General features: G+C 36.5%; 1 protein-coding gene across 12 annotated transcripts in view; it reads left to right on the top strand.

Moving 5' to 3' along the window:
• The window catches only part of BCAS3 (BCAS3 microtubule associated cell migration factor), a 499,958-nt gene that overhangs the window by 178,418 nt on the left and 309,218 nt on the right, over nucleotides 1-12,322 (top strand). For all 12 annotated transcript variants that reach the window (XM_077836612.1, XM_077836609.1, XM_077836606.1 and 9 more), the window contains one exon: nucleotides 6,888-7,038. In XM_077836612.1, coding sequence (XP_077692738.1) covers nucleotides 6,888-7,038 — 151 coding nt within the window. The remainder of the gene's footprint in view (nucleotides 1-6,887; nucleotides 7,039-12,322) is intronic.

Genomic DNA, 12,322 nt, shown 5'->3' with positions numbered 1-12,322 from the left:
AACTGTAGCTGGGAAGCTTTTCATTCTCATCTATGAGACTTCTGGTACGGAATAAAAACCAAAACAAAATAAACTGCCACACGCATGATTTTTTTAACAGCATCCTCTTTTATATTTAGAAAGGATTGTATTTGTCTGGTGTTAAATAATTAGTGAGTATTTGGTTGAGGAATCTCTTACAATAGGCAGCAAATAAAGGCTAAGCATGCTTCATTTTCTCATTGCACAGCCTGCCAGTGATTGTGTAGATTCAAGTTATTGTGTGTTTTACTTACAGTCAGTAAGTTGCAGGATATTAGATATTTGATGTTAACTTTGTTAAAATATTTGGTGTTGTTTGAATTTTAGTCTATTAAGTACAGTAAGATATTAAAAGCAGACCAAGCGCTTTGGAATTTAAATGACATAATTGTGTTACTTATTAGTTTTATTGGAATAATACAAGGCAGAATAAGAACACAAGGAAATACAGGATAATTTTAAAAAAAATCTTACATTGTTTTACTATATAGCTAAGAGAAGCTCAGTTCTGCTCATTTTTTTCTGGAAACAACACAGAACAAGTTGACTGCTTATTATTCCCAATCTACTAATATAAAACCTTATGTAGGGCCAAAACTTGCTTGCCTTACTTATGTGTAAAGTGAAATTTCACAGTACACACAATCATTCCACAACAGCTGACATTAGCCAGTGCAAGAATACCATATCCAGCTGAAACTGCAGAGGAAATTTAGTAGGTAGAATTATATAATCTGAGTTTGAATTTACCTGGACACTGGTGTTTATGCCCCTTCCTGTATTAAAAAGTGCACCTGTGATTTTAGAGCTTGATCGTGAGGTACTGGGTACCCCCTTCTCTAGTTGATGGTGTAGGTTTGTCCCTTAAGTAACCAGGACTTAATTTTTTTTCTGTTCTAAAAGGTGACATCTTCAGTAGCAAAAGACCCCTCAGTATCCCACCCGACTGCCGACCAAGCCCAAATCTATATTGAGTTCATTGTCAAGTGATCAAGCAACGGATCAACTCAGTATGCTGCTTCCTTTTAAAATGTATTACAAACTAACAATTCTAGCATGTTTTGTTCAAAATACAGTTTTCTGTCATGTCTGGAAAAATTCAGTTATCAAAAAAATAGAAATGTGTAACTCGCTCTGTCATTTAAATCTTGCAGATTAACTCCCTACAGTACATTATTCTGGTTTGTACTTTTAAAAGTAAAATAATTGTAAGTTAAAAGTTTGTCTATAGCAGTCATCAACCTAATGTCCAGTTTTAAGAAGTACCTTGGTGCCTGGTGGTTTGCCACTTTCATATATTCTCAGTCACTGCATTCAGCAGCTAAGAATACCAACCCTTCATATTCTGCCTTTCTTTTTTTTTTTAAAAAAAAAGGGGGCGGGCAAAGGTAAAACTGAAACGACGTTAGTCTTGCAATGGCATTACCTGGGAGTTGTGGCTGATGTCTTTTCCACAAATGTCCAACTTTGTCAAAAACCAGTAAATCTTGTGAAGTTTATTTTCCTTATAGCATCTGTGTTTTATAATGGTGCTTTTAATTTGTTTTTACTTTGTCTTTTGGGATTTCTTTTGTCCGGCGCTTTCAGGCCTCCCTTTTTTCAGTGGAAGTGAGTATGTTAATGATGACTGCTTTGGGAATATACCCCTGCAAAGTTGACATGACAGCCTGTTCGCTCTGTGTAATAACAAAGCCCATTGTTATTTTCTCTCTTCACTTTTATCCTCAACTTAATCCATTTCTCCTGTGAGTATTTGTGGTATAAAATGCCTGGGAAAAAACATGGCTCAGAACACTGAAAGGGTCATAGGAGGTTTTCTTATCGCAGACTTTATGCCAGTTGGTACCCAGGATAGAACTAATGAATTATTTTTTCCCATCCCTCAGTAGGCAGACTTTAATCAATGAAATATTGTCCTTCTTAATAAATGTCTGCTGTTAGACTACCTTTTACAAAGGCAAGAACTTCCCATGATTTTCTCCTAATTTCATGGTTTCTTCTCTATGTCTCTGTGTAAACATTCATAGATAAGATTCAGCAGCAGCTTCAACTGAAACAGTAATCCAAAAAGCAGAATTTGGATTCGGGTCAGAACACACTCAAGAAGTTTGGGATTTGGGTTTAGCTCAGATCAGGAGTTTGGATGCTTATCCAATCTTTCTCTTTCTCTTGAATCTGTAAAATTTGGCTGGGAATTTTTGCGAGAGCTTCCTTTCAGGTGGTGTTCTGGCCCTTGACTGGAACCTGGGAGTGCCGAGATACAGGGAAGTGGCACGATGTATATAAAAAAACACCTTAAATTAAAGTGCCCACAACAGATGGTAAAAACAGCCCCTCCTTGCACAGCCCTTAAGCCTGACAGAAGAAAAACCTCTCCAGTGACATCCCATAGACAGATAAATACTTAACCAAAAAGATGTGCCTTTCTCTGTACTCTGAAGGTCAGTAAACTCAGACACTGGCAGATCACCAAGGAAGAGAGATCCACAGCTAGGGACGCTCTAGTGAAAATGTTCTGCCTCCAGTCCTTACGAGGGCACGTCTGTCATGAAGGTGCCAGCAGTTTTTTTTTAAGTTCCCTCCAAATGGATTGCTATAGAAGGTATTCTTGGAAAAGTCAATCAGGCAGTACCCTTCCTTTGTTTATGTGCAATTGTCAGTATGAAAACAAGCTTCTGAAGTTAGTATGTCATTTCCAGCTAAATTTTCAATGTTTAGGGAAGCTGTTGGAACTGTAGTCCTACTTTTTGTTACTTATCAATAGGTATATTTGAAGTGTTGATTTATCCTGTACACATACTGCAAAATAATTTGACTGTGCTATGCTGAAGGATTCTTCACTATACAACATTTGTTTGATATTTCTGGAGGACTTAAATTTGTCGCCGTGTCCTTTGACAGTTAATCAACAACTGCTTGAGCTGTGGAAATAATGTTGATGCTTGGCTGCATTCTTTGTGCTCTTTCGGCCTGATCCTACTGTCTTGTCCGCAAAACTCCCATTTACTGCAATGGGAGTTGCATGCTTCTAGGGGCGGGAGCACGGGGGATAATTTTTTATTGGGTTTTTGAACAGATACAATAGCGTGCACAAAGTTTAAAAAAACTCTGACCTGTTAAATGTAATCTGAAGAACGCCACTTCATTCCAGTAGTGGATGTACAATATAGGTCTTGCTGAATGCATGATAAAGAAATCCTAGTCACAGAGTGCATTTACTGTATCCCCACGGCTATGCAATTAAGAAGTCAAGGTTGTATCTTTACGAGGGACTGAGGCAACATTGTCCAGACAATAGCGATACCACTTTATAGAACATTTCCATACTAAAACTATCTAAATATAATTCAGATGAAAGCTATTATTATTACTCTTTCTATATAAAGTAGCATTTTTTCTAACCTGATTCATCTGCACTAAGTAGAGCTTATTTAAAAGTCAAATTATCAAGCAAAATGCTCACTCCTAAATAACTAAAAAATTTCTCTTAACCCTTTTGTACCATTCTGATTTTTAATTTCTGATTTGCACCATGGCTGGTGAGTTTATTTTCAAAATTATGTAACTAAATTTTGCTTAAGAGAAAATGTAGATTGATAGGTATTTGGTGGTAGATTAGATGTTTAAAATAGTTGCATCTGTTGTGTTTGGATCTTTTACTTTAGACTTCATTTCTGCTGTGAAACGATGAGTGTTTTGATGATTGGGTTGGTTAATTTTTAATTTAAATTTGTATTCTTTCAGTCAGTAAAACTTTATTTTTAAAACTAAAATATATGAACTCAGAAGATACTTCTGCCCTAGAAATTATGAACAAGTTAAACGCCCTGCTTCTTACCCACTCCTAGTAACGTTGTAACACACCTCTTTCATCCCTAAAGGATAGTGATTTTTGCAGTCTGTAGGCAATGCTTGTGAATAATTAGTTAAACTTTGATTCTGTTCATATATTTATTTTTAATGCAATTTTCAACTGAAAGCAAGGCATACTTTCCTTTCTGTGTAGAGTGTCTGCACTAGGTTATAATGAGAGCACCTTAACTGTAGCACAGTTTTAAATGATAACATTGGTGATGTTTTAAAGTGAAAGTGTTTTCATTAGATATCAAAAATGGCAAAGTGCTTTGTTAGAAACATCAGAAATGAATGCATATAGGATTGCTTTTCCAAGATGGTTTAAAGAGCCAGAAGTCCCAATCTTGAAAACATACCTCATATCGTCAAGTATCATGTCTTTGTTAATTCTGACTGGAAGTAAGGTCTTAGTTTCTGCAAAGTGACTGCAATATGATTTCAGGAGAAATTAAAGTAGGATTTACAGCAACAATTCTTTGTACAGTCCTTCTAAGAAAAAGTAAATAAGTAAAAGCTGCTTTAATGCTTTCCCAGAACACAAGCAAACAAGTTGAAAGGAACATTATACTTTGTTCTAATTTATCATCTCTTAAGCATTTTTATTTCCCTTTATATATTTTTGTTCTTTCCTTTTTTCTTCTTGTCTTCCTTTGGTTGTCATTAAAGACACCAGAAAAATGCTTAATGTAAAAAAGTAAAGTAATATATAATGTATCAAAGAACTCAGAAAAATGTCGCTACTCCTTAGATCCTTCACTCTATAAAATACAAACGTCACAGTGACTAACTGGTGTGCGTGTGTGTGAATTGGTATCTTTAAGATTCCTGAAAGAGGATCTAATCCTCCAAACTGCTGAGTGTCCTCAACTGCCCCACAGGATCCCTCAACTTTAATGGGAGTTGAGGGAGCTCGGCATCTTCCAGCGTAGATCTAATGTATGATTACTCACTCTTCCTGCACTCAAAAATCCTATTGAATTCAGTGGCAGCTTTGCATTTGGAAGGCTAATTAATTGCTGCATGGTACTGAGATTTGAGTGCATTGAGTAATTACGGATTCCTTGTATATACTGTATACAAATTACTGTTGCAACAGGCGGATGGGGTTCAGAACTTGATCAGTGCAACGTTACAGTTAATCATCATATTCCTAACAGAAAAAAAGAAAGCAAGGTATAGATATTTGGAATCACTTTTTTAGGTATCACCGTTTTCTGTGTTGAATGTTGCTGCTTATGTTGAATACAGAGTGAGGAACACATTTTTTAAAAGGGACTTGATGACATATAATAGTAACTAATTACACACAAATGCAGAAAACTATTTTATACTCTTTCCACATGAACCAAGAATGAATCTTCAAGGAAACTAATCAAAGATTTTTTTGAAAAAGAATTGAAGCCTCAGGCTTAATTTAAACATGAGGGTTTTTTTTTTTCTTCCTTTCTTTCTTTTTATTTCTCCCTCCTCCCCCACTTTAGTTCAGGAAAATCTCTATAGTTCTAAATGAAGTCCGTACTCAGAGACTATTCAATAGACTGGTTATTCATTAAAGCCCTGCCATTTCTCTTAAAACGTATTGAATAATGCGCAGACTGGATACCTAACACAAAATGCACTTTGTAATTTCATCATTTTTTTGTTTGTGTGCTTTCCTAAAACACAGAGTTCTACATACTTGGTAGAAAAACAAACACAAAACCCCAAGCTAACGGTTATATGGTATTAAAAGGAGGGTAAAGGAAGCATTGAGTGTCTTTAGGAAGATGAGACATTCATTAAGATTTTTCCGCCTTCCTTTTCCTATCTTCAATCCATCTGAAGTACCATTATAGCTTTTCAGCCTGCTTCCTGTGAGAAACTCTTTTCTTTGCTGTTATTCTTCCTTGAAAAAAGGTGGCTGCACTTCAGTCAGGATTGTATGGATTTGGCCTGGGATTTGTATAATATCTATGTAGAATGCATCAGTTGTTTAGGAACTTAATTCCCAATATGGCTTCCTTTTGATTAAGGACAAAGCCAGCATTTCACAGCATTATAGGAACACAGAAAAACAAGTTAATGATCTAAACCTTTTAATTCACAGTTGCTTGTCTATTTAAAGTACTTTTGATTCTATTATAAACAGACTGGCACCTTTTTGTTTCATTTCTTTCTTTCTTTCTTTGGTTTCTTTACATTTCTTTCCCTGTTGGCCATGAAATTTGTAGCTAGTTTCCTTTTATAACTGAAGAATGAAAAATGGTGATTGCAGAATGATACAGAAAGTAGGAAAGCATATCTAAACTAAGCATATGTCAAAAACAGATCTTCTGTCTTAGTAATTTGAAACAAGTTTAGTTTAGTGGGGGTTTCTTTCCCTTTACTAAATACTGTATTTTGGCTATTTTATTTCTCTTGTTTTGAAAGACAGTGAAGTTTGTTTCTTTCTACAATAAATTCTTGATTTTTCTGTTATTTTAGTTTAACTTTCCTTCATTTTATTCTTTATATATAACTAGCCTGTATTTTTCTATCCTTTCTTCAGTGCAGCAGGTTGCTATTATAGGATGCCTTAACTTCACTCATGGACGCAGCAAAAATGTTCTTTTTCATAACTTCTCAATGTAAAGCACAGTATGAGGTACGGCAGGACAAAAGTTCCTGTCTAGAGTATTTACCTTTTCCATAGACAATTTGGATTCATAATCTGCTTCTCCAATTGGACTTTGAAGTTTCTTGATATGTGAAACTTGCTCAACAGAACAGCAGCATCATGTCTCACTTTATTACTATGGGCTACAATTTCTTCATCTCCTTAGATATGAAAAATATTTTTATTGCTGTTTTATCTGCTTCTGTATATTTTTCTATAGTTTTAAGATGAAATCTGTAGAGATTTTTTCTTTTTCTTCATCAATAGAAGTCTATTATTATTGTATATTTAAAACTGTTAATTTTATATGGTTATCAGAAATGATAAATGGGGAAAAATTTCCAGTAATTTTTAAAATTTTTTCCATCTCTTCAAGGTAAACTAAATAACCAGGATACTTACAATAATTTCACTAATAATAATCCTGGGAACCCACGACTCTTGCCTCTTCCAAGTTTGACTGTGGTGGTACCTCTTGCACAAATCAAACAGCCAATGACCTTAGGGACCATCACCAAACGCACAGGGTAAGTGTATCTGCATGATATTTCTTATTAACATTGTTTGTGGTTGTTTGACAAAATACTCATAGAACTAATTCATGCGGTTAGTGATGCTTTCCTGATTTATGCTTTGTGTTTCCAGTGTACATATAATTCAGTGGCACAAAACTTAGGTCAAAAGTAAGAATAACCATGACAAGTATTAAAAATACATAAAACAGATCTGTCTAAGAATTCAGAAGCATAAATGTTTGTTTGTTTCTTTGTTTGGACACATGGATCATTTTCTTGCAACCACTCCATGGACATATTCTACATTGACATGAGTAGACATTCTGTATAAGGAACAGGTATAAAATATGTCTTGGTTAGGGTGTCCAGATGTCCCGATTTTATAGGGACAGTCCCGATTTTTTGGTCTTTTTCTAATATAGGCTCCTATTACCCTCCCCTCCCCCGTCCCGATTTTTCACATTTGCTGTCTGGTCACCCTAGTCTTGGTCTATATTGAATCATATACTGTGAGCTCTTGAATAGTTTCCACCTTAAATAAAACTTGTTTTAATTTTTTTTTTTTTAATTTCTAAATTCTTCAACCATAGTGGTAGTTGTCTGTCACATATGGAAAGGCAGCAAACCAGGGTGATTATAGATACATATATAGAAAAATCCTATACACATAGATCTGTGTTTCTAATGTTTTCCGGATAGCATAATTCTGTCTATGCGTACCCCATTGATTCAGGCTTTAAGTAATTTTTTTTATAAAACACATCTCATCGGAACCCTGAGAATCCTCCTCATTTTCACCAGCTTTTACACATCCCATGCACTTAGCACTAAGGTAAGGAGAACTAGACAGATTTCCTTCTGATTGCATTAGTCAGGCACAGGGGTCACTCATGGGTGCTTACAAAGGAACTGTCTTTTTTCCCCTGTGTTCATACAGCACCTAGCACAGTGGAAAACTGGTCCACCACCAGGGCTCCTTGGCACTGTGGTAATTCAAACGATAATGATATGAAGACCCCCTGTTCAGTGGACTACCTCCACAGCACTCCTCACTCCAGTCTCTTAACTTGGATTTGAAGCACACATATGTCTGCTGCCACATGTTAAAATTTTCCTCTCCATAGCTCTTAAAGGGCCTGTGGAATTTTTCAAAGATGTGAATGTTTGCTCCCGTGTCCTTGATCAAAATTTCCTTTTCCACTTACTGTTCTGCAGGATGCTATTCACTTGTTGATTTTCTCCATCCATCCAAGAGTCAGCTACATTTTAGTAGTTCCGTATGTACAGTGTATTATAAAGCACTTTAGGATCCTCTGGTATGAAAAGCACTACTAAATAAGTGTGCGTTGTTGTTGTTATTATTTATTATTAAATAGGACATTTAATAAGTCCTATTTAACCAACCATATAATGCACACTTAGCAAAGAGGCACAAAGTAAGTTCAGGTTTCATAGATTTTAAAATTTTGGGGTATTTGCTCCTAAAATGGACAATATCAGCTGACCGTTGATATTTTGTGAACTTAAAATAGCCATTTGTCTCTGGAAAAGTCTGAAAACTTCCAGTTTCTGCTGTTCATGAATAAACTCTCTCAATGATAGATTTTTTTTTTTTCCCCTCCTTCCTGGAGAAGCTCAAATCCCTGAAGGTTCGACAGTTAGAGTTTTGTTTTAAAAGTTTGACTCAGTCATTCCCTTATTGACTCAGGCTTTTATATGTATGAGAAATATGCTTATGTGGATACACTAGCACAACTCTCTTCCTAGTCATGGAGTTTGGGGGCTGGCAAGTAAGTACCAGCTTACCCCGCTTACTTAGTTCCCTGCTCAAAGCCACATTACCTAGATTTCACATGGGGACAGGTGAATTTCACCTTAGTGCCCTTCAATGGGAGTTTTACTTGAGTAAGCACAGAGTAAGGATTTCAGGATTGTGACCTTTATTCTGGTTAATTACTCATTCTCTGGTATGATGTCTGGGATATTTTATAAAATGTATTTATTATTATACTTTACATTAGCTCTACAGGTATGCCTGGCAAGGTCCTAAAGGTCATATAATCTAACCATCCAGTTGTGTTCCCATTGATGTGAATGGGAGTTTTGTCTGGCCTTAGTGCCGAGCAAAAGCTGAACACCTGTGATACTCCTTGACTTCGGTGGGAATTGTAAGTGCTCAGCACCTCTGATGATTTGCCCCTGAACTGTGCAGAGAATTGTAGACAGAACGTGTGGAACAACAGAGAAGCAGGAACAAGGAAAAACTGGAGTTTATTTCTTCCATGCGTACATTGCAGGTGTTTTTTGTGCAATATTATCACAGATGAGGGAGGAAAATGGAGCATGGAGATGAATGCTGGAAAGAAAGTGAGCAAGGAAGAGGAGAGGGAGGGAGGGAGACTAATGACCAGGAGGAGGGAAGGCATAGCGTATACATCAAAAGAGGAACAAGTCACGAGTGGGAGAAGGAGACAGAGAGGAGTTGAGCAAAAGGACTGGGAGGAGCACAACAGTGGGAGGAGGATCTGAGAATGTAGGTTTTGGCACAGATGCATAGACTCTTAAAGATGAGTATAGGGAGCTTGCACCACAGTGGCTGGCCCCTTAGGAACTGAGAGCAAGAGAGATGATTGAAGGGGACAAGAAGCCAGTGAAGACATGAGGAGGGGAATAACATGATTGGAGTGACAGAAGGGGAAGACAGTAAAAGTCAGCTTTGTGGTGGTGTTAGGCCCCACTTATTTGCTTTGCAGCAGTAATTTTTGCTGCATTTTCTGAGGCCATGTACAAGAAAAAAAATGTGATGGTGATGCCATTGAAATTTTGTACAAGTAATGCAGAAATAACTAAAATCTTGCATTTTATTTCTACGGATTATTTCGTACCTATCTTAAGTGTGTAGTTCATGCTCAGATTTTTCCACATGTAAATTTCATATTCACAAACGTTGCCCTATCCTATTATTTTGTGTATTTTTTTTTAATGAATTGAGCATAAAATATTCAATGAGGCTTATGTAGGGGGAAAATGGTCATGGAAAAGACCCCAGCTATGTAAGTACAGTTTTCATGAATGGGCTGATAATATTCAGCAAATCCTGTGTAAATGTGTAATACTAAGCTTATGGCTGCCTTCTTTTGTTCTGTGTCCAAAATATTTGATGAAAGTATACAAAATTAACATGAAAAGCTGTATTTACAAAGCAGAGATTTAAGAGGAATGCCTAGGATCCAAGAAGCCTGGCATGCCTAAAATGGCCAAATTGAGACAGCAGCCTTAACTTAAACCTCCAGGGGGCAAAGCGTGTGTTTGACATATTTAACATCTGCCCTCATATTTCTAGAAACACATAGCAATGTAAGTCTGTACGGTGTAATATTTACATAGGACAAGGACCATCTGCCTAGCTCTAAGAAGTGTAGGAGGCATGTATTACTACAAATGGCAAAAGACAGATGTATTTACACCTACGTGGTCAGCACCTTTAAGCAGTGCTTCAAGGAAACAAGGCACTCTTTGGAAGCAGCTGCTTAACCTTGTGATTGTGCAGTGATCAGAGAAGGAGGAAGTGCTTGAAATCAGTTGGATTTTACAACTACTATACAGGGGTCATCAAAATTGATTCTTTCTGTTGCTTTTAAAAATCAGATTTAAAATCTATTATGGTACAATTCAGAAATACAGAAAGAAATACAGAAAGAAAAAGCAAGATTAAAACAATAACAGATAATTCCTAGTTTTAGATTTGTCTGCTTTATTATTAGCATCTGAAAAGCCCCTCTTTCATTAGAACACTTAAGCATCATTTATAACTGGATTCATCAAGCAAATAGTTGTTGTTTTTGTTCTAGTTTTTCGCAGGACAACAAAATATTTTTTCATACAAAAAGATTAATCAGTGCCTTTAATATTATTGATCTCAAATCAACCTGTTCTTTTCTTGGCAACCAGGGAGGAGTAAACTTTCAGAATGAGTCCATAGTTAGCCCCATGGGAATGAAATACAAGAATCAGGAGTTGCGTCATTGCCAGGGTGACCAGATGTCCCAATTTTATAGGGACAGTCCCAATTTTTGGGTCTTTTCCTTATATAGGCTCCTATTACCCCCCACCCCCTGTCCCAATTTTTCACATTTGCTGTCTGGTCACCCTAGTCGTTACAGTGTTTATCACTGGAGCTTTTTTTGTCAAGTAAGCATGCAAAACTCAGAACATTTTCTGACCACTCGTTAAGCTCCTTTGTTTTGAATGCAGGTTACACCCCTATTGTTAAATACCTGAGGGTGAGTTTACCCAGAAAAATGGCATCCCTTGTTTCCCATGACTGTTCTTTCTTTGGTCTCCTTCCTTTGCTTCTTCCCTCAACTTTTTCATTCCCCCACCACTTTCTTTTAAACTGCCTATTCTCCCGTCTCCATTTGGCACTTCACTCTTACCCCATTTTTTTATAAGGCTCTTGACTCGCTTTCCTGCAGTTTGTCATATCAACACTTTAACAAGACAAAAGATTCCCCAAAGGGACTCTCTCCGCTTTCAAGGAAGAAGGATGATCTTGTAGTTAAAGCATGGGTGTGGGGGCTGGGAGATGTAGGCTCCATCACAGATCTCCACTGTGTCTTTTGGTAAGTCACTGAACCTCTGTGTGTCAGTTTCCCCATTAATACTGACTTCCCTTGGAAAAATGTGGTGTGGCCTAATTCATTAATTTTTTTGCAAAGAGCTTATAAATCCTAAAAGGGAGTTTTCTATATAGGGACAAATGATTTATTTCCTGAGAGAAGCAATAGAAAACTAGACAATCTGTCTGTCTGTCTTGGGACCATTAAAAAAAAGACAGCACTTGAATGAATTAATTGGAGGAAAGCTTTGTGTTTGCAATTGGCCTATTATAAGTACATCCTGTTTCAGTGGAGTGAATTGTATTTAGTTCCAGTTCATATGAATGTGGTAAAATAGATGAACTGTAATAGAGAGGAAGAAATAAATGATAAAGTAATTGCTACAAAGGAAAACTCTTGTAAATGTTTGCTCCTTTGACAGCAGCATTTATTTTAAATTTCTCAAGGGATGGTCATTTATGTTGGTATCATACTTCAGTCACAAATATAACATAGCTATACTGAAACCCCCATATGTCAATTTCTCTAGTAGTCTCTTGCCAAAACAAAGCTGCTCAGTGCTCCTTACAAGAACAGGAACAAATCTGATTTTTCCTCTCTGAAAGGTTTGAGTTCATATATGTGAAACTTTATCCATTTCCCCTCCTCCCACTTCTTTTTATTATATAAAATAAGGA

Source organism: Eretmochelys imbricata, chromosome 17 (assembly GCF_965152235.1).
Source record: "Eretmochelys imbricata isolate rEreImb1 chromosome 17, rEreImb1.hap1, whole genome shotgun sequence".
NCBI lineage: Eukaryota > Metazoa > Chordata > Testudines > Cheloniidae > Eretmochelys > Eretmochelys imbricata.
This window is presented reverse-complemented; position numbering and strand designations above follow the sequence as displayed.